Below are 22,783 nucleotides of genomic sequence, written 5' to 3' on the forward strand. Positions count from 1 at the left end.
TTCTTATTCTCTTTAGCATTTGACTACCTCTTTACAAATCCCTCTGCAATTTTTCATTGAGAAAGTGACAAAAATAACACTGATTGCATTGTGCAAGGAAACCATTCAGCAGTTGAACATTCCACTGGCGCTATGGAAATTCCAGTCTGCCCCTCCACATGATTTGCGTAACAGTAAACGAAATGGAGTTTGTGCTGGGTCACTGATTTGATAATAGGGGCTTTGGGAATATGAAATGCTCACACATCACCTCTAATTTTCTCCATCTGTGAACTTTCAAGGGCTTCTGCAGTTCTTCTTCCAAAATTTTGCATCGAGTCTGTTCCTTTAACAGTTCTTTCTGCATGTGATGAAACTCAAATCTGAAGATCAGTATAAAACAAAAAGAAAAACCCACACTGAAACCATATCAGTGCAACCAAGGCACTAACATGAACATTAACAAATCATTCTCCCATGCACTACAGTGCACAGGAAGCACTACATGAAAAACACAAAGAGTCACTTGGCCATTACAGCAATACAGTAGTGGCAAAAAGTGGCAACACTGACACCAACAAACAGGTAGAACCACTTAGACCTCTTTACTTGCTTCATCAAGTATGGCTTGGAAAAGGGACTCTTGAGGAAGCTACTCCACAGCCTGCTGGATCTCATTGTTCCCATCTTAACATTTACATTCAGGTCAGAGGGATAGTTAGCTCATCGACCTACAAATCAGTTATGGGTCATATCCAGTTATCTCTGTACTGAATCTATCAGTTTGTGTTTGAAAGAAGTTTTAAAATCTACATGGCTCACACAATCTATTAAATCAAACTCACTCTAGGACCTAAGTAAGATGGACACTTTTCCTTAGAGAACTGAAGTTTGATTTCTTTTACTCTTATTACCTCTCCTCAAGGAATTTCAGGGGTGACTTGTTGCTGAATTCATAATTAATTGAGCGCTACCAAAATTCTTTGACCACTAGGCTTTTATAGGGGGATAGGGGGCTCAGGAGCAGGGGGAAAAAAAGGCACTTTTTGAAATGGTCTGACCCTGATCACTTTAGTGATTGGATCCTGTAAGTTCTCCAAGGTCAAAATGAGGTGGAGAATCACAAGGTGCCTATTCCACCACTGAATCTTTTCCTGCTGAGCTCAGAGTTACATTTAGCTCACTGGAGAGAAAAAGGCCTTTTTTTCAACTGTGAGGTTGGACAAAGTTATGGAAGAGGAAAAAGAAATCACATCTCCAATTGGCAAAACAAGAAGCTAATTAGCAACACAAGTGATATACAGACTCTTTCGACAGGTTTCATGATGGTTTTGGACTTTGTTAAAGTATGTGATTGCTGCTGCAGTTAGCAAGAATTGATCCACCCATCATGGCATGCATCACACAATACTTCAATACCATCACTGAGTTTCAATACAGTAACAGACTTTTGGCTGAATGCATTTGGGCAGCAAGTTCAAATCCTATTCCTGTCTGCAGTCAGTCGATGAAAACTGTAATTGCTAATGTTGTGTGCCCAGTTCTCTTTTCTGTTTTACCAAATCAAACCCACATAATTCCACCAGAGTCAATGGGACTGACCATGGACTGGAGTTAATTTGTTCTGCTGAAAGCCATGGAATTACACTGATAAGGTAAAGATCTCACTCAAAATGGTGGTAGCTACATAAAATTGGTACGATGGTTATCTGCTAAAAACAGAACTGCCTCTCTTTATAAACCAAGACTGATTCTATAGAAAATGACAATAGTTTCACATCAGGAAAGAATACACCTCTAATAGAGCAGGGTTAAAAAAAGTAATGAAGCATTAAGCCAGAGAAGGAGGAGATAAATCAGGCTTGGGCTATTAAACTTCTGTTTTAAAGAAACACAACCTTCAATGAAAATTTAACTAAATCTTTCTCAGAGACCATGTCTGCACATAAATCTGGAATGAAAGGGCTCTGAAAATGTGCAGGGGTTTGTCATAAATATGTCGAGTGTTCCTGATACTCTGTGGATTGCTTGACAGAAAAGGAGTTCCACTAACCTGAGCCTTGTACCACTGTACCACTAAGCAGCTCACTCACTGAACTATGAACACCTTTTGAGCTGCTGTCTGTTAGGTTTGTTCTGTAGGCAGTAACTCACAGTACAAAGGGAAATATGGAAACTATTTCAACTTTGGCTAAGATGTCTTCTTTCTTCCTTCCTATATTTTAATGTTATTAATTGCTGATACATTGTTTTATGAATTTAATCCAGTTGTGTTTAAGGCCAAGCCAAACAACCCCCTTCTCCATGGTATAATGCTTGTTGATATAAATCTTTACCATACATAAATGTTTTCTGTCTCAAACATAAAATCATGGCTGCAGTCACTATGGCAATGCATTCAGTCAAGTTTTCTACCTGAGCTCCTCCACATCAGCCGCACTCTTGCCAAGTATTCCCTTCTCACGCCGCAGTTTTTTGATCTCCAGCTTGAGAATTCGGATGTCCTCCATCCTCTGTCGGTACTCGCTCTCCCCCCTGTTCAAGATGGCCTGCTGGATTTTTATCTTTTCATAAAGCAGAGCCACTTCATCGTTGCGACGAATAAGCTGCGTCGCCAGGGCATGTCTTTCACCGAGCACCTGGAGGCACAGGACAAGGCAATGAACTCAGTCACAGCTCCTTCTCACCATCCCCAAAGTATCAAGACTATATTTGTATCAGTCAAAATCATGTGTACTAAGAAGTTTCACTGTTATTAATGAAATAAATATGGCAAGAGCTTAATAGTATCTCCTTTACCAGTTCAGTCACCTGAATAGTATGAATTATGTAGTTCATTCACTTCACTACCTTAATGTTTTGGTGTTAATGGCACTATACAGCTTTAGTAGTACCCCATGCACAGTAGGTAAGGACCTTCATCTAAAAATACATTGGACAAATGAGGGAACAAAATGCAGGGTCTTTGAAAACTCAGATTAGAGATTCCTACCTTGTCAAATTCCTTCTTCTGCTTCAGCCTCTCTGCATCAGCTTCAGCAATTATTTTTAGGAGTTTTTTCTCTTCTGCCTCCTGATTTTCTATAAACATTTTAGTTTCCAGAGCCTGTTTTGTCATCTTAAGCACTTCAGACTGATGGAGAGAAAGACTGTAGGTGAACTGTGCTTAGTAATAACTTTGCATTACATAAACCTACAATTAAGCGTTAGAATTTTTTTAAATATTTCATACATCTTTTACCTTCCTGAGAGGTACATACTTTGTTAGTTTTTGAGAACAAATCACCAAAACAAGCAAGCATGAAGACGCATAAAGAAATATTGTAAACGCTATTTTAATACCATTGTGTTATAGATTTCTACACAGAATAGAAATCTTGACAGAATTTTTATCTATGACAATGGTTCAAGCTGTAATTCAGGGATGCCTCATTTATTAAATATAAAAAAATATATACAGGTCATATTTGGAAAGCTTTTCAGGAGTTTTTATTCTAAGTTTAAAGTCAGACAGGGATGTGAGAAAGGATAGTTCACCTTGCTGAAAAGGGCAACAATCTATGCCGTATGCTACAAATCAGTGTCAGCTCAGGAAAGGCTTCGGACTGGAATAACAGATTTGGAGTAGATGGTAACCAGACAGAGAACAGCAAGATTAAAGAGCTACAGCACTTTGCTTAGTGGATGTGGAGATGAGGAAGACTGGGAAAAGGGCTGTCCCTGAGTGAAGGAGCAGCAATGCACTGCTACAGTGACTGCACAGCACTAAAAAAACAACACCAGAATGTGCCCAATCATTCCATCTCACTGTCACAAAATTATAATTCAAGGCATGTATTCAGATAAAAACTAATAAGATCTTCTTGGATTATCAGAAGTTTCTATCATTGCTATGCAATTAGAGCCAAGGTGGAACTAGCTGACCACAGTCCTTTTTCATAGATATGAAAACTTTCAAGCCTTGACTCAAAGATTTTGCCACAGCTCTGGCCCTTATAAAAGATGATGTTCAAGCTGCCTTTTGGGAACAAGCACCATCCAATGCTAGAAAAATGAGGCTGTGATAAAGGCTGCACCTGCAAAAACATCAATTTAAGACAGAAACAGTTCCATCATCATAATAAAATAGCTTGTCCCATTCTTATTTTCTTTAATAAAATTCTCATTTTCCCATATGTGCGAGACGTATCTCTCTTAGTCAGTGTTAGATATTCATCAGAATTCATCAGCTGAATGAAAATGCAAGCCACTTCACACTGAAATGCAATCAACACTGTGCAAAAGCTGTCTACAAATGTAAAACTGCTCATGCGTTTGGTATTGCTGGATAGCATGTTTTTTAATATATCAAAATTCTATGGTCTTCTTATGTCAGAGAAATATGATTTGTAAACAAGAAGTGGCATTAGATGTTGGCAGTAAACATTCATATAAACAAATCTCCTCCTGGAATGCACTAAAATGCACTAAGTTAGAATAAATCCAAACTGCCTTGTATAGTAAAGAACATAAATAGTTTAAGCCACACAAAGGCCCAACAAGCTAACAGGACTTTCTGTTAGATTAAATATGCCGAAAACTCCATTACAAGGGTCTGTGTACATTAGGTAAGAGAAGAGGAAATGAATAAACACAGTCACTGTGCAAGCAGAAAAATGGTCAGGTCTGAAACTGCCATAAATCAGCACAGCTCACTTGAAGTCAGTTCAGAGAATTAGTAAGAACTGAAGAACAGCCAACAAGAAAAAATAAGGTATAAGCGACCTATACCAATATCTCAAATTAAATTCAAACTAAACTCTTGTTTAGATTCTGAAATATTACTGTAAGTGAAGAGATTTTCTATTGGTATCAGAGGTGAAAGGAAAATATGAGTTTTACAAAAGTTATAACTGGGACTGACCACAGAATGCTGAAATAAGAGGTCAGAGGTTTTATATCCATATTTCTAGAAAATGCTAACAACAACAAAAATACACATAAACATCTAAAAAATATACAAAGCACTTGACATGCCAGCAGTTCAAATCTGAAGGGCCTTAGATAGACTGTTTTCAACATTCGGATGCTTTGTCAAACCACCCTAATCTGCATGCCTGTATGAAGGCCAGTGAAGCCAAACGATGGCTTTGTACTGGCTTTAATGGAGCTTGGATCAGGTATTCTCTGTTTCAGTTACTGTGATTACACATGTCTAAGACCTTTATGCCATCTGAGACAAACATAAATCCATTGTCTGTATAATCTCATTCCTATGAATCCTAGTCCCCAGTGATTTAGCACATTCTTTGACTTTATTTCCCAGGAACAGCTTGCTTAATTCCATCACATCAGCACAAACAGGACAAATTGAGGCCAGCTGGCAACACAAATAATTGTGTTCTTTTGTGCCTGTGACAATCAGCTCCCTCTGAATTCTCTTCTGCTTTATTATTCAGCAGTGACACTCAGGTAGAAGACCACAGTGCCCAGCAGCCAGTCAGCAATGTCATGGCAGTGTATGGACAAACTTGCCAGTGAGCAATTGAGAGTGTAAACTGTGTAGCAATCATATATTTGTCAAATAAATGCCAGACAGTTCCGAGGTGATGAGACAGAATTGGGGACTAGTTAAGGCAGAAAGCTGCACACAGGAAAATGAGATGCTGTTTGACTTCTTTATCGCTGATAGAACTCTGAGACAGATCAGGTACAAGAACACAAATTCATCGCCTTTTTCCAAAGCCCTATTGACATCTTGTCATAACTGTAATGTGCCGAGAGGGGCTGAAAATTCAAGGAGTCATTGCAGCAAAGCAATAAACTGACAAAAGAAAACATTGTGAAAAGTGACAGAGAACTTTCAGGTTTTTCGGGGGTGTTTTTTTTTTCCGGGTATTGTTTTTTTTTCTCTAGTGCTTAGTGAAGATTAAAAATAAGCTTCTGTGGACACTAACTCCTTAAATCTTTCCAGAGCACAGCAAATTGGGTTGAGATATGTCCACAAACCTAATAGCTTATCTAAGGATGGGCTGCAACCAGCACTGAGAAGAACCAGAGCTTCAATCTCAGATTTTCTTTGATTTATGACAGATTCTTCCTGCTTTGTACCACAATATTGAAATAACTTTCTGTGCAGAGGGACCTACTAAAAGGCAGAGCCTAAATCCCAGAAGACTAATGCTTGTTAGTTAGATAGAAATACAACATTGTGAAGTGTAATGTAATGGGATTTGCACTTAAAAACAGCAGTGAGAAGTTTTTAAAAAGAAAAAGTTGAATTATAAGAGTCTGTATTAAAAAGTTTGCTAGAATCAAGTTATCCCCAGAACCCACTTTTCTGCAAGCAAAATGGAACTTTTTAGTAAAAAATGTTCAGTCACCAAGAGATTTTAAGATTCCAATGGACAATTCAGGACTTTCTGATAATTATAGGCAAAGAAAATTTGTCAGATACACAAAAGAGTTGTGCAACTACTATCACTAAAGTGTACCGAGACCCTGTGCTTCAATTACAGAATAGTTTATTAAAATACAGCAAAACAACTATGAGAGACCAGAACAATAATGCAGTCTGTGAAATCATGGCAACCCTCCTTTGCAGGGAGGTGTAAAGGGGCTTACTTTCAATGATTCCTTCTCCTCCTCTGATTTCTGATGATCTAGATGTGCTTTCTCAAGGGCTGTGTCTTTGTCTTTGAGCTCCTCTTTCAGCTGATCCACCTGACGTGTTGAAGTTTTCAGCTTTATCTTCAAATCTGCTATCTCATCCTAATAAATAGAAAGTGTGATCACCAAGAGGGTTAAAAAAAAGAGGTTACTTGTGATGAGGAGTTCAGGCTATTTAGATGTTGGAAAACATAGCCACAGTGCATGAGAGGAGATCTATTGTACATACTACCAGACACAGCCTTTTAATTCAACAGACCAAAAAATTTCATTAAATCACAATTTTTTTGTTTATGCCAGCATGACACTGCAATAAAAAAGCCTTTAAAAGATACACTGATAAAAATGACCATCAGTTATGGGTTTAATAAGCCATTTAAAGTGAGGGACACACTATAAGAACTAGCAGTCAATTTGAATTATTACAATTCCATCATATCCACCTGTTTTCATGCTTCCAGTAAGGTGTTTTTCAATAAGGTTGTATGTAGTTGGGCACAAATCTTTGGAAAGAAGCTGGTTTTGTGTAAATGAACATACCCATAACTGCAATACCTATATGGCTGCAAGGGAGAATTGAAAATGCTGATCTCCATTTTGCTCATGGTCTAGCTAGCACAAAGGTGCAAGGGGAAAAAGAGTTCTCAGAGTTTGAGGAGTCCCTGGTATGAGAATATTTAGCATACATTTTAAGCTCAAAACACAGAGCATAAAGACTGGTAGCAGTGAAGAGAGGTCAGATCACTAGGAGTACTTCTCATAACACAAAGGTGACTGTCTGTAGAAAATTAACCATTTCAGCCCATCATAGGGATGTCACATGTTATGACATGAAATGGAAGTTAACAAATTCAATGCTTAGACAGACACGCTCTTCTGGATCTAATGAAAGTAGCTTTAGAATCTATTATTCCTCTGCCAAAAGCTACCACCTCACAGCAAAGACATGATAATCTTCCATGTAAATATGTCCTCCTACAACACAAAATCAGGGTAGCTCAAGGCTCGTTCAGCACTGTCCACCACAGGTGTGGATTTACTTGACAAATGAGAGACGTTTTCTTGCATGAAGTGTTTAACAGAGCTAAGCGAGATCCTTAGTCATAGGAATCTTCACACAAACAGTCCAGAGAAAGTACTGATCAGTGGTATTAGGCCCAACTGTTTGCCTGTTCAGATACTCTTGTGAAGGCAAAAGTCTTATTAAAAGCTGTCTTTGCTACATAGCCTATAAATCTCTTTACTTTTGTAAAAGATGACAGAGATTTAACATACAGCACCCAGACATATACCCAAACACACTAATTCTTTACTTAATGAAGAACAGTGAGAGCACACCATTTTGCAAACTGGTCTCCTAGTCAACTTGCTTAAACAAATGAACTTGTAACACCAAGGAAACCCCAAGGATGAAAACACTGGGTATTTATCTCATATTAGCAGCCTGCCAGCATGTCTTTTCCAAGAGATTTTACTAAGTTGAATATTATGGTACTCTGGAGACCACTAGCAAGGTGGGCATAAGGGGATCATTTCACATTAAGCAATTCAAAAATACTTACATCCTCCTTTATCTGAACAAGCTTGGGCAAATTTGTTTTACTTCCCAAAAGGAAAAAGAATTCACCATAATGTTTAAAACAACTCTCTTTTTTTTTTTTCATGACTGGCTGACCTGTTACTGAACATTGAATGGCTATTTTTCTCATTGCTACACATAATACTGCCTTGGCCAAAAGATTTTTTGGGCTCAGCCTTCTCACACAGGACTTGCTAAAAAAGTATGCCAAGTAAGCTATTAAAGTCTAAACACTGGCCTCTAACAACTGGAACTGTGCACAGCATAGTGTATACTACCATATAACATTCAAAACCCTGCTCCATTTTTTCACTCAGCACATAGATGCCCATTCTTTATAAGTAAGCAAATTTATGTTGTGTGTTTTAAAATAAAAAGAATTTAATTTTTTTTTTAAATCAGCATTGCAATTTTGCAAACCTATTTCCTCTGAGCGATTGCTTGGGAGCAGCAAGAACCCCAACACTGCATCCACTGAATTGAGGCTGACTAAGGTCAAATAAACTGCCCCACATAAATGTCAAAATGGTTCATTTCTCATAAAATTCATCACACAGTTTGTTCCCACCTGCTTTTCAAGCAAAACACCTACCTATTCAAACCCAAGTATAATTTTAATTTGCTATATATGTTTATGTCATAAATCCTTATTTGGAAATAACCCAGGGCTGTAAATCACAGCTATCCAAGGTCCAAAGCTCGGCCAATTACAATACGATTTGTGTAGTATTTTAGATCTTTACATCAGAATAACAGAATATCCTTAGGTGGTCTGCTCTCTTCTTCTAATATTGTTAGTTAAATCCCTGAGGAGTTGATATGAATGGAGAGAATCACTTCCTGAGGAAAATGACAGTCTCTGAGAGGAAAACACAAGGTGGAAGCATTTGGTTCTTGTTAGAAAATTCCACTTCTGCTGGGACAGTGTTCCCTCTGCTTTCTGAATCGCTATTCACAGTAATGTGCATACACATTCAGGGTTCAGGAGGAAATCTTATTCCCCTTGTAGTCTATTTCACATGCATGCATACAGCTCCTAAAGGGATAGAGCAGAGTGGAGCCAGGATGGCTTTATGATTCCATAGCTCCAGTGTATCATGACTTTACGCATGATTTGAAGTAGGGCATTGCCACATGATGACTGTGGACTCCTATTTCCAGTCCAAACACAGTGCAGATAAAATTTCAGGGCCCTAAAATATTCATTTCCCCAAAATCCATAGGGATGAAGAAACCACTTTTGCCATTGATCCACCAAGCTTTCCTTCTAAAAAATTAGAATTAGATAAGAAAAAAACCCCAACAAGCAGAGAGAGAAACACAAGGAAAATTGTATCCTTCTACCTTAGCTTCGATCAGATTTTTACTGTACAGACTCCTCTCTGTTCTCAGAGTTTCACAAAGGTTTTGTTGCTGTTTTAATTTAATCACTTGCACTTGTATTTCCCTCTCATAGTCACAGATCTGTATTTGATGTACTTCAAGATCTTTCATGTGATGGAGGACCTGGAGCAGAAAGAAACAAATGAACATGATTAAACCATCATCACAACATTAGAGGGATGGGGCAAAGTTTGTGATTTTCTTCTAAGATGACAAGTTCAAATCCCTGTGATAAGCAGTTTCAGCTACAGCTAAAAATTACTTCAGTCCAAATACAAGTTTCACCGTTTTAGATTGCTTATGTGGGACAACATCCTATTTTAACCCAATACCTAGGTTTTGTTCAAGACTAAAACTTACAGAGGTGCAGATATTTAATTTAAAAACAAGCTACTGAAAGAAAATGTTGCCACTGAGCAGGTTCAATAAAATAAACATAAATGGTTTCCATCAAGAATAGACTTAGCGTATTTATAATGCAAACATAGATTTTGTAGATTATGTTGGTTTGGATGTCAGCTGTATGATGAGATGAATAAACACACCTATGTTATTCCAAGAAGCCCATATCCTAACAACCCAACATTTTTTAATGAACACATGATCACAAACAGTTGATATATAATTACCGTAATTAATGTAACTTACACTTGGTCTAAATAAGTAGGCAATCACCATTAGTTGTTTCCATGACAGATTAGAAATAATTTCATGAAGATTACCTAAAGAGAATTAAGTACTGTAGCCTATAGAAAGAAGATGATCACATGCACTATCAATACGCAAAAATACTAAATTTTATAGTCACCTTTATTAAACTGTTACCACCCTAACAGTACATAGTAATTACTATATCAGAGGGACAAAAATACAAACAGTTGCTAATCATTATGACAGGCTTCTAAATTATATTTTTAAAACATAAGAAACTTTCTCCTGCTGTACAAAGCTGAAAACTGAGGAGCTCGAACAAGCAGATTCATACAGAATTCAGCATAACAAAGAAGTAAGATTAAGATTAAAGGAAATAAAAAGAAAACTAAGGAGTACACACATAAAGAACACAATTTATCAGGTTCACTACCCAGGAGGAGAAAGCAATGGCATCCTTAAAGCTAGGGGAAAGATCAAGCATTACAGAAAAAGCTGAGGAATAGCACAGACAAAATCTGGGAGAGAAGTCCATTTCCTGCTGCAGTTCATATCCAGTTCTCCTGACTCCTTTTTGAAGGCAGCAGTTAGGGCTAAGACTCAGGTTTATATGTCAGAGGAGAAGAAAAAAAAATGTTTACATCAAATAGTCAATAGCTGCAAAGTTTGCAGTCAACAGTCTTGTCCCTTGCTTAGCAGTAAAGCCTTGTGAGGCCTAACTATGGGGCAGAAGTTTAAATAATTAAACATTTTACCATATACCTCCAACCAACTTTGAAGACAGGGGACAGCTAAATACAGAGTTTTATTACAGCAGCAGGAATACAATTCCATCACACTGTAGCTGACTTCAGATGATCCCAGGAACTGCTTACAATGCAATACAAAAACACAGTTCTAGTTTATAACCTAAGCCTGCCTTTACCTTTTCTGTTAAAACAACCTGCCAACAGTAATAGCATGGAGAAGAAATCAATAAGGCATGTTTTCTATCTGCACTATGGTGATCATAGGCTGGAGCAAGATTTGAAAGTAGGTCACTGCATTTGTAAGTGGTTTACTTAGTTTTGATACAAGATAAGTGCAGTGAGACTGTGGACAAAGTTTTCTGAGTTGTGCTCACAGGCTGGATGCTGACTCTGCTTATTCAGGAATGATTAAACCCAAATAATTCTTTCTTATAAATACAGAAAAGATATATGCAGTGTTTCACAACACAGTCCTGTGGGAGGCTGAGCATCCTCAATTCCTATTTAGTGGATAGCACACTACACCTCTCAGATTTGGCTAGGAGGGCACAAAACTAAGCAGAAGGTATTAGGTATTCATGGTTTTCTTCTGTATCCCCAGAGCTTTTTTATCTGTACTCTTAACTATCATCTACTGCTGCTTACCTGTTTGGTTCAATGAACCTACTCAGTATCTCAGCAATGGTGCTGCCCTTATTTGCTTGCCCTTCCTCCCAGAAGTGCTGCCATGGCCTTAATGATATGCTTACTGAACATTACATTTTCCAAAGGATTATGTGACTTTAAAAAATAAAATGCTTTATTTTTTCATTTTCCTGGATATGTTGTTGACTGTAAGCTTAAAATTTTAAAAGGCTTTATTTGGAAAAACAAACTAATTAGAGACTGGTTTTGTAACCCCTCAGAAGACACAGTCAGGGACCACTTCAGGTGAGACTGAAAGATACTTCACTGCCTCCTTTTAAGCAGCTTAAACCTTCCACACAGAAACTAAGAATTAATAATTTAAGAATTTCAATTCAAAAAAGGAAATATTCTACTAACAGTTGTACCTCAGTAATACAGGCTACACAACAAATAGAAAAGAGCAGATTTTTTTTCTCACTTGTGCTGGCTGATCTAAGACTATTCAACAAGTGACTCTGACTTACAATTGGTACAAATGAGCAGTCAGCCAAGGCAATAGTTAGAAGAGGAAGTCATGCATGAATTCTCACTCCTAAAATATTTCACTGTTGTGGATATAACTTCACTGACTCTGTTCATCAGTTTCTAGTAAACAATGATTCTGAAAGAGGAATTCTGCAGCTCTGTAGATTCTGTCCTGCTATAAATAACTAGACAGCTTTCAGAGCCAGCATGGCTAAATCTTTGGACTTAGATGAGTTTGGCTCTTTACCAGCACTTGCACTATTCTGAAGGTGTTCAGCAAGCTCCTCCAAAGCCAGCTTGGTGGTAAGAGGTGGTGAAAGGGCATTGACCGGCCACATAGTTACTGCCCATCAGTAGCTCATTCTCCACCAGCTGTGAAATGACTCTCATAGTTTTGCCACACTTTCTCAAGTCCACACAGTTTAAACAGCAAACCTAAATACTACCTGCTGATACAATAATCCTGATCCTATGTCCTCATTCTACCCTGTATTTTGACTTGAAGGACAAGACTATTGTCTCACATAGTTCTGTGCTCAAAACTGCTCTTGCTGCTCTTCACCTGTAAGCTGAGTCAGGAATTGTCCCTTTAGTGAGCCAAAGAAGTGTGCAAGTCCTTTGGAAACTTGCAGTCATGATGCAGGCATCATTATACAAACAGATCAAGTGCCATAAGCCATTCACTGATCCTCTGCCTTATAAGAAGTGACAGGAAATTTGCACCCAAAGTGGCAGGGGGGAAAAAAAGAAAAAGTAAATAAGCAAACATTTTTCATTTTCACCTTCAAAATATTGTGGACATCCCTACCCAGAATTAAAAGAAAGAGTCTTGTAGCTCTGAGTGTTATGAATTACTCTCTGGCCCAAGTTTACAATGTTCTTAACTCATATCTATAATGTTAGAAATGCACTATGAGGGAAAGATACAAAATATGACTTTGCAACAAAGACAAATCTCACTTTCATGGAATATTATTTCCAAGGAAACGATGAGGTATTCCAGGCAATGAAGCATATACCATTCAAAATGATTTAAAAGCCCCTAGTCACCTGAAGTTGGAAAGGATAATTTTAAAGTGAAAAGATAGCAAATAACTTGTGAGTTGAAGCCGCTTGAAAGCTAATCCTAGTAAATCAATGAGCTTCTTGGAAGGCTCTTCAATGCAATAGTCAGCAATTAATGAAACAAGTCAAAATCATGTTCCTGAGTTTATTCCATCAGGAATAAAGTTATACATAATAATGGGTAGCAGGCAATACAAACTTTATGCAGTGTTTCTCTGCAGGTGCTCCTGAAAAACTTCTATTTTGCAGACTAGTTTGAACATGTTGAGATGTTTTCACATACTTGGAGTAATCCTCCAAAATGCTAAGTTTCTTACAAAGATGTCAAGCATTGTTAGCTCTCACTGGCCTCAATTTTAGGACACTGGTAGTATGCAAGATAGGGTCCTTTGCAGAAAAGACAGGACAGTCAAAGAGTAGTTTTAAACTGCCTATGAGAGTTTCAGTTGTGGGACTCAGGTGTAAGAAGTCAGAGGCCTTGACTTGAACTCCAGCCCTAGTTTCATTTCCAAGTCAATCACTGACTGAATAAGAGCAATACATGTGTGTACTCCAAGTCTTCGACACACCCATTGATAAGGTTCTCCTAGAGAGACCTGAAACAGTAGCAGGCAACATGCACTGACAGGAAGAAATCTTTGCAAAGTATGAAAACCACCCATCCAAGCTTTCTCCCACTGGTATGTTAGAAAATTGATATACCATCTCTACATTTCTGAGAGCAGGACAGGAAAGAACCAGTTGCACAAATAGCTGTTCTTACCTTCTCTTTAAGCTCACTGGTTTCACTGATGAAACCATCTCTCTCCTTCTCCAGTTGGTAAATGATCTTCCTTTGTTTCTGAGCTTCAACCTTATAATTTTGGATTTCTGCTTCCAAGTTCTGTTTTGACTGTTCATGGAGCTTCACCAAATTTATCTGCTTTTGAGTGGCATTCGTAGCCTTGATCAAGTTCTACAGGGAACAAAAAATAATGACTCTAGAGCTGAAAAAGCAGTACTGCCACCACCATGACAAAACCCTGCCATTGTCAAAGTGGATTATGGACTTTCCAATGTTATATCCCTCATCTAATTTGTTCAGTTGATATACTTGAGCCTCAAATCTGATTTAAAAAACAAAATCTCTAGCACAGCTGCTAAATAGAGCTTTTTCTGATTTGCAGTTAAAACACTACCATTTGTGTTACAAAAAAAAAATTGTTAGGATTGTTTACAAGTGGATATTACTAATGACTGGAAAAACCTTACCAGTTTTAAGGCATTTTGATTGTAAAGCATGCCAATAGCCAGTAAAATTAATAATAAAGCCAAATACTCTTCCTTCTCATGTCCTAAATAGAAAGTTCAAGCTCAAAACGAACCAAGCTTAGCTTAAAGTTGTGCATAAGGATTAAATAGAAAACACCGAAGTATCATCTTTCCAAAATCAGGCTTCTTGTCCCACTTCAAAATTTCTTTCCCTGTACAAAACAAGTATTCATTACCTGCCAAATCTGAGTCTCTGCTAGAATCAAGACACAGGACAATGAACCTACACAAAATACATCATGATTTGGCATTTAATTTGGTAGATTACACTTCAGAAATGCCCATAAACATGAGATGCAACTCTGCAGTACAAAACCTTGGGCTGATAGGAAACGATCAGTGTGAGTAATGGACTTAAAAGCAGGGATTAGTACTAACACACCCTGCCAAGCTGCTAAGTGGTGTATCAACACTTTGGTTTGTTCCTTTACTAGCAAAGACTTAGTTTGCCAAAATTAACATCAATCTTCATATGCTAGAGTGTAAGAGCACAGATGTAATGAAGTCTTTGGATACCAAATAATGGGTTTGCAGTAAAGGTGAACATATTTTTGAACTCCCTGATGGTTTATATGTTAAAACTTAGAAATTTTCTGTGTTTATGGATACCAACACTATTTCAATGCACAGAAAAGCAGCAGTGTGTGCATCTGCTAATGGAAATCTGAATGCTTTAACTTTACATTATGTATTCTACAACATTTCTGTGTTGCTGTGAGTATTTCAACTACAGGAATTTTATTCTCAGACTCTGAGGTTTATCAGTGTTACCCATGCAAACCCACCTGGTTTAGCATATCCCTTTCCCTCATAAGCCCATCTGTAGCTCTTTTGTCGATCTCTGCTTGCTTTTTTGCTGTTTCTACCTCTAGAGAAAAAGAAAGAGAATAAATCCTGGGTTCAAAACTATACAGCTGTTAAAAATTCAGAAACAACTTAATGGCCTTTCTAAAAGCCTCAACTACAAACAGCTCAATTAGCTGTGAACAGGTTTTACAACCCAAGGTATCAGCTAATGATGTTAATACTTATTTGGGTACCTAGAACAACTTAGAAAAACTCGGAAGACAGATCCACCCATCTGTTGGGCACCTACCTTTCTCCAGTCTGGATATTTGATTTTTTAGCATGCCCTTTTCATTTTCTGCATCAACTTTTTGTTCCTCTGCAGCACGCAGCTTATTCTGGATAACATCTCTCATTTTGTTCAGCTTTGAAATTTCAAGGCGCATCTGAGTCGCTTCATCTTCTCTATCCTACAGAATAGCAAAAAGTTAAGGGGAGAGAAAGCATCCACAGAAAGAAAGAAGAAAATGCTTTTGTAGTTGGTATATATTTATTCCATTAAATTCAGGAAGTAAATGTGTAAGAGTTGTGCTTCACCTGCGAGAAGATAATTACCTAATTGAACAATATTAAAAGTAATTTAAACAAAGCCATCTAGGGAAAGGAAAATGATAATCAAATCTTACACTTTAGGGCTGAAGAACATCAATAAAGAATCCCCAGCTGCAAACCTCACACAGCACTACCCAATTAGCCCTGCTGACTAAGTCCAGGCAGCTTTAATTTCCTTTGAAGTATAAGGCACAGTGACTGTGATGAGAAAGATATCTGTAGTGTGGTCTGATTGCATGTCCCTAAGTAGCAGGTATGCATCATCCCCATCTCCTTTATAGCCTATGTCTTAAAACAGAAAGCAAACATAAGAGTTCACCTTATATGCTATACAACAGAGGAAAAAATAATCAATCGAAACACTGCATAACTGGTTACCAGGAAATACATCAAATAATCACAACAGAAATTGGTCTTTTTCTTTTTAAGAAGTAAATATAACTTCCTCACATAATTCAGTGCCACTGTTAGGTTTTACAGCCAGCAGAAACTACAGTGTTCCACTTACAGTCTCAGATACTGATTCTGTGAGATGGGAAATCCTACCATGGAAGTATCCTCTCGGAGGATGTGAATCTCCTCAGTTCTTACTGACAATAACCTTCAAGAGATTTATGAGTACCCTTCAGTTTATGTTGCCCAACACCACAGTGGAGGCACTCAGCACCTTCCGAATTAAATAAACTGCAAACACAATCCCTACAAGAACTGCATCTCAAATCATGACTGGGAGTCTTAGAAACTTTAGAATATGGTTTATTTACTAACTGGGCAGTGTATCTTCTATTTTTTGGTTCCCAGAAGTCCAGGTGAAAGACTTCAAAAGTTCCATCAACTTTTCTTGAAATCAGAATAAGATCATAGAACCAAAATCCTTTGACACTCTAGAGCCCCAATCTAAGCCTTATTTGAGCACATTGTTTTTAAAGTTTTAAATAATGGTGGTGTTGGTAGGAGCAATGATAAAACTGGCTAACCAGGAAAAGACAGCAATTTGTTTTTCAGATAGGTAAGAAAAATATCCTTCATTTTTCCTAACAAAATACAACAGAAAACAAGCTTCTACCATCCTCCATTAAAGATCCAAATCAGAATAATCTGTGTTACATTAGTTATGAATGAGCTTTTAATCTGTCAGTGGTTAGTTTATCATTCTGACTAACAGTCTCTATTGGCAGGGTGAATTAGTATACTCAACTAAACTCAAGAAGAAATTATTTTCTACTTGAAATTTTCTAATGTTTAGTGTTTTAATCCCAATGATGATACAAAATGTAAAATACAGTAAATAGTATAGTAGCATCTAACATCTATATGTTACCCTTCACCACAAGAGCTCTCAAAGCATATGCATATGCAGGAATCATTTAATCCTTCCTCAACTGAAACTCATCTGCTTCTGAGTTCTACAAAATGATTGTTAAATAATGTGAAGTTCTACAAAATGACTGTTAAATAATGTGAAGTCAGGCAAAAAACCATTTTGATCTGAAAGTAAACACCATCTTGGTTATTTATATTTAACTTCCTCAACTGTAGGAAGAGGAAATTTTAGAGTTGAAAGGAATTCCCTTCAGTGGGAGCCATCCAGGTCACCGTTATTATAATATATTAACATATTTCAATGGGTTTTGGCAAAATTCAAATTATGTTAATCATTGCAACAAAGTCATTGCTCTTATATGAAAATCTCACAATTGAACCTTATTTTTGTCCCAAGTACCACATGTCCTTTATGAACACATTGTGTTGAGCTTCTTGGTTTATGTGTTTTATGAAACAGCTCCTCCAACATTACTGTCATGTGAAATGCTTGGGGAGTACCATGAGCATGGCAGTGCCATAGACAGAATGGCACCCAGTGTCTGACACATCTGTTCCTAAAAACTTCTCAGATTTCCTCCAAAACTACCCATAGGGAGCTATCGGGACAAGAACTGAAGTTATCCCTGTCCCAGGTGGTAAGAGTGTTGTGGCAGTGATACGGCTGAGAGGATGGATGCACCTCCTGGTACTTACTTTCAGTTGTGCTGTCTTCTCATTGACATCCCTCATCACCTCATCAAACATGGCACTGTGCTGCTCGCTCTCTTGCATGAGCTTATGATTTTTCATCTTAAGTCGCTCAAGTTCCTTAGTAGCTTTTTCATTCAAGTTCTGTTAAAGAGCAATTGTATTCTTTTATATCTCATTACAATATCTGCATATACATGAGGCAAGAACCTTCCATCTTCACAGAAGATAAAAGCTGTTACAGATTGTTGTCTGCTTAAAACCCATTCCTTACTGCTGATGAAATTACTAACGTGAAATATGATATATGTTCATACTGACTAGGGGAAATTATAATTTCTAATGAATAACACATCCTGTGTAATTTCTTTTTCTTAGCAGGTAAAATAAATATTTTACTTCTTGTTAGGCATTTGGCAATCATCACGTAACACAACTTGCTACACGTAATTACTGACAATGAATATGAGATTCAAATTACTTCAATCAGCAGAGGGCAGGGGAGCCCTGTTTTATAAGCAAGCATCTGCCATTAATATGCTGATAACATTTCTCTGGCTACATGGTTTGCTGAGACCAGGACACAAGCATTCTCCTCTTTAATTTGTCTCTAGTCAAACATCTGAACACTGGTTTTGTGGTTTATATAGAGAACACATACTTCAATACTGAAGATATGAGTCTTTTCTTCTGCTTGATGGAACTTCCCTTGCAGATACTGCAGATGTAAGTGAGGAAAGCACAACTAACATATTTTTCACTACAATCATTAATGTGTGATAACCTGATGAAGTCGATACATACTATGACCTTAAAAACATTAAAGGAAGAGGATAAAAACAAGAAATATCGTTTCTTCTATTGCAAATGCCAGGATAACATTGTTTCAGGCAATCCTTTATAGAGACTTGGACAAAGGAGCTTACAGCAGCTGTATCAAGCCACTATCACCGTCATGCAAGAAAGGATATTTTATTAGAAATTTCAGGGGAATAAGAGCAGGCATTACAATTCAGTGGGCAAACAATAACACAATGACATTGCAATAGCAGTGTCACTTTCCTCTGCAGATCTCTACCCTGACTCCTGCACAATCAGATAGTCTGTGTTTTGGACAGACCTCCAGCAAAAGACAATGCAGGGCCTCCAAAGGCAGCACAGCCAAATGCAGAAGTCTGGTTAATTAGCCCAGGCACAGCACTTCATGTGAACTCTTTGTTTCTAGGACAGTATAGACAATTGAATGTCCCTAAAATCTGTGCTTTGAAAGGTTGAAAGGAACTATAAAAAGGAGGAGGAAGAATGGAACAGAACAAGGATTGTATATACAATGTGATTGTCATGGTAGATCATGGAGCTGCCCTCAAATGCTGCATCAAATCAGTGTTATTCAGAGAAATAATCAAGTCTTCTCTGTAGTTCTTTATGTGAAGTATTTTACTAAGACTCTGTGTTGACAAAAAATTGGCACAGACCTCTTCACAATTTCAGGGACCAGGAGGGAAGAAAAAGCCATAAAAGTCATAAATTTACAAGATACACACAACTCACAAGGAAGTTTCCCTTGAGGTAGGACTGGTTTACAGTGATGAGATCTACCCTGCCATTTACTGAAATTGCTTCTCTGAGAGTTTCTCAAAGTCAGGGGAAATGGACTGAAAACCTGAAAATTCACACACTTGCAGAACACTATGTTAGGATATTTTCAGATAAAGTTTTTAGAAACAGAATGAGGAAAATCAATCAAAAAGGTTTATGAAGACAGTTCTCTGCCCTTTCACAGAAACTCTTCCACAGGCTTGAGAGGTAGATAAAAAATATTGAGGAAAAAGAAAAAAGAAGGGGACGAAGGTAAAATTATTTTACCAATGCCACTACAGACAATCAATGGCAAAACTGGCAATATAGTCAGAAGTCCAGCCTGGCACTCTCCTGTTACTATCATTAGATCATTCATGCTCTTTGCAGACTATGTCTCATTTGCTGTGATGTTTTCAAGATGATCTCTAACAATATAGTTGCAATCCACTACTGATTTCTGTGAAGAAATCTACCTGAAATCTGTCAGCAAGATTTACATACTTATTAGTAAATTAATATTTATATAAAAATATTTAAGTTTAGTAGCCAAAAATAATCTCCCTCCATTTCCCTTTATGAAAATCCATTTTCTTCTTAATTAAACATCTGGCTCTAATCTTAAATCTGATGAATACAGTGTGTCATGTACCCTACCTTCTGCTCTTTAAGATGATGCTCCATTTTCAGTTGTTCCTCTTTGTCCCTCTGTATTTGTTGCTGTAGATTCTGGATCTCAGCTTGCTTTTTATCCATTTCAGCTAGAAGATTCGTCAGCTCGTTCTCCATTTTTTCTTTCTTTCGAGCCTCTCGTAATTCCTCATTCTGACGGAGCTGGAGGTCTTGCTGAAGCTGTAATAATAGAGAAGAAAACAGTTTTAAGTTCTGCTGTCTTTTACTCAGGAAAACAAGTCCTCTCACGACTCTTACTATGCTTGATTTTGCAAACAGTTCCTGTATTACTGTACCCCCTACTACATGGAATTTGCCAGATCTCCTCAGAAGTATTTATGTTCTCTAATAGTTGAACAAAAAATCCTGCATGAGGGAACCTATTTATTGATGACAAGAATTTGTTAAGGACCAGTCAGTTCACCCACACAGAAGGGTCTGATACAGTTCACACATGAAAGCATTCTTCTGGAGATGCAGTGGCACTAATGTCTTTTCTGTTATAAGTGGTACTTTCTGAATGCAGCTTTAAATTTAATTAGGCCTTGATGTTGCATTGCAAGATACTTTTTTCTGTCTCACCAGCAGAAATATTTATTACATTGATATTAAAAGAAAGAGACATGTCAGACTAGTGTTCATTTTCACAATTGATCTCAATCTTTCTGCTCTCAGTTTCTCTGTGGCAACTTTAAAAGAGGAGCTTTTTCTCATGTTTAATAGACTGTCTTGTGACTTCTGCTCTCTCCCTCCCCAAAAATGTGATGGAGCAGATTCAGCAGAGAGGAGACACAGGGGGCTGATCCACATGGAAATACTCAAGTTCAGCAAGGACCAGCAATTGAGGTATGTTCTTTGCTTAAGGATTCCTCCCCCTCTGAGTTCACAGATGAAAAGTTGCCAGAACTGACAGGGTCTTCAACAGAATCTTCAAAAGGACATTGTCATTTAAGCAGTCTGAAGTGAAGAATAATTTCATACTGGGACAATGGGAGATGATTACATACTCTGCAACAATCCTGTAAATTTAAGGGCTGATGAAGTGACTATCAGAAGATTCAGGCTGCCAAGATTCAACAAGTTTTTACAGGAGTTTCAATCCTCTCTCTTTTCTCCCATGCCCAAAATGCTGTCAGGATAACAAAGATTTTATATTCTTTTCTAACACATTCCCATTCATCTGCTTTGGAAACAGAAACAAGTTGTGGGCATGAAACCAAGACTGATCATTACTTTCCTATTTGTGATTAATAAAAAAAACATAAGCCAAACGCTGTTTCTATCTCTTCTTTATTGTTTGCTTCTTTTCTATTCTTCCTTTCTTCTGGTGTCTTGCTCCAGCCTGTTTATATTCTGCTTTAAATTCATTCATTCCACATTGTTATATTTTTATATTTGATGTATCAGAGTTCTCTATCCTATCTTTCACCCTTTTCTACTTTCTCTCCATTCTCAGCCTTCTATATCTCTAGCTGCTACACACATTTAAAGGAAGCTAAACACATTGATCACTAAAGAACAATTCTCTACTGGGATGATCAGAAAAACTGAAAGCCTAACTTTGAATAAGCTGAGATGGAACAGGACTGCTCTCTACAGACACTGGTGAGGTGAAAAATTTAAGCTGAAGAACAGTGGACCAGAATCAGTGTAAAGAAAGGAGGAGTCCTCTAACCATTAGAAAAGTGAGGTTCTGGAAAAGTTTCCCAAAAGGAGTAGGAGAGAAAATAACCTAATTATTTTTTAAGTCAGAATTTGTTACATTCTTAAAACTGATAGTATTGTATTGTATGGCAACCACTGGCAGCAGCAAGGGCCCTAGGATCAACATTCCAGGTCTAAGTTCTAAGTGTCTCTTTTGAGGCATAAGGATTCACAATGCAGAAATCACCCCACACATCCAGTATGAAAGAGGACTCTGATTCAGGGTATTGGGAGGGTACAGAGGCAGCTGCTACATGACAATACACTTTGCAAAGAACACAGCCTCGAAGTACAGAAAAATCATTCACAACGCACTCCTTTCTGAGCACTCCTCATGTCTGACATGTGAAAGAACAGGTCACATACTAGTCAATGGAGATCAACTGCAGGTACGGACAAAGCCTAAAATCACCACCCAGTGATTGGTACAGACCTGCATAACAGATTGCTCTGCCTCGTTTTTTGCCTTCTCTGTTGCCTCCTGCTGCTCTGTGACTTGAGTGAGACTTTGACGTAACTTCACAACTTCTGACAACAGTTGGTCTCGCTCCTGTGTTACCTCTTCTTGAAGTTCCAGCAAATCCTCAACACTGGAAGCAAGGAAATAATAGTCAAGCAGTGTCACAGGCCATTACTGTTCTTCATCCTATGCCAGAGCAAGACCTTTGTGAGAAACAGGAGTTTAAAAGTAATTAGTTTCATTTTAAACTCCTCTTACATTAAGACTCTGATGATCAGCTGAATTACCTGCTTTATCTACAGTGATCATAGTCACCATCAAGTCCAATAAATCACTCTTTCTTGTTATATCTTCACATGTATGAATAAACCTTCAGCTTCCCAAAGAGATAGCAGGGAACAAAACTCCCCCTTGTCCTCACACTTCAGAATTACTCAGGGA

General features: G+C 37.7%; 1 protein-coding gene across 1 annotated transcript in view; it reads right to left on the bottom strand.

Moving 5' to 3' along the window:
• CFAP58 (cilia and flagella associated protein 58) overlaps positions 1 to 22,783 on the bottom strand; it is a 57,087-nt gene that overhangs the window by 25,301 nt on the left and 9,003 nt on the right. Inside the window, exons 4-14 of the mRNA XM_071563812.1 lie at positions 22,316 to 22,472; positions 20,164 to 20,358; positions 17,935 to 18,072; positions 15,614 to 15,773; positions 15,303 to 15,385; positions 13,970 to 14,161; positions 9,551 to 9,712; positions 6,583 to 6,729; positions 2,972 to 3,112; positions 2,395 to 2,618; positions 251 to 362 (exon numbers count right to left, since the gene is read on the bottom strand). Coding sequence (XP_071419913.1) covers positions 251 to 362; positions 2,395 to 2,618; positions 2,972 to 3,112; positions 6,583 to 6,729; positions 9,551 to 9,712; positions 13,970 to 14,161; positions 15,303 to 15,385; positions 15,614 to 15,773; positions 17,935 to 18,072; positions 20,164 to 20,358; positions 22,316 to 22,472 — 1,711 coding nt within the window. The remainder of the gene's footprint in view (positions 1 to 250; positions 363 to 2,394; positions 2,619 to 2,971; positions 3,113 to 6,582; positions 6,730 to 9,550; positions 9,713 to 13,969; positions 14,162 to 15,302; positions 15,386 to 15,613; positions 15,774 to 17,934; positions 18,073 to 20,163; positions 20,359 to 22,315; positions 22,473 to 22,783) is intronic.

Source organism: Pithys albifrons, chromosome 9, assembly GCF_047495875.1.
Source record: "Pithys albifrons albifrons isolate INPA30051 chromosome 9, PitAlb_v1, whole genome shotgun sequence".
Lineage (NCBI taxonomy): Eukaryota > Metazoa > Chordata > Aves > Passeriformes > Thamnophilidae > Pithys > Pithys albifrons.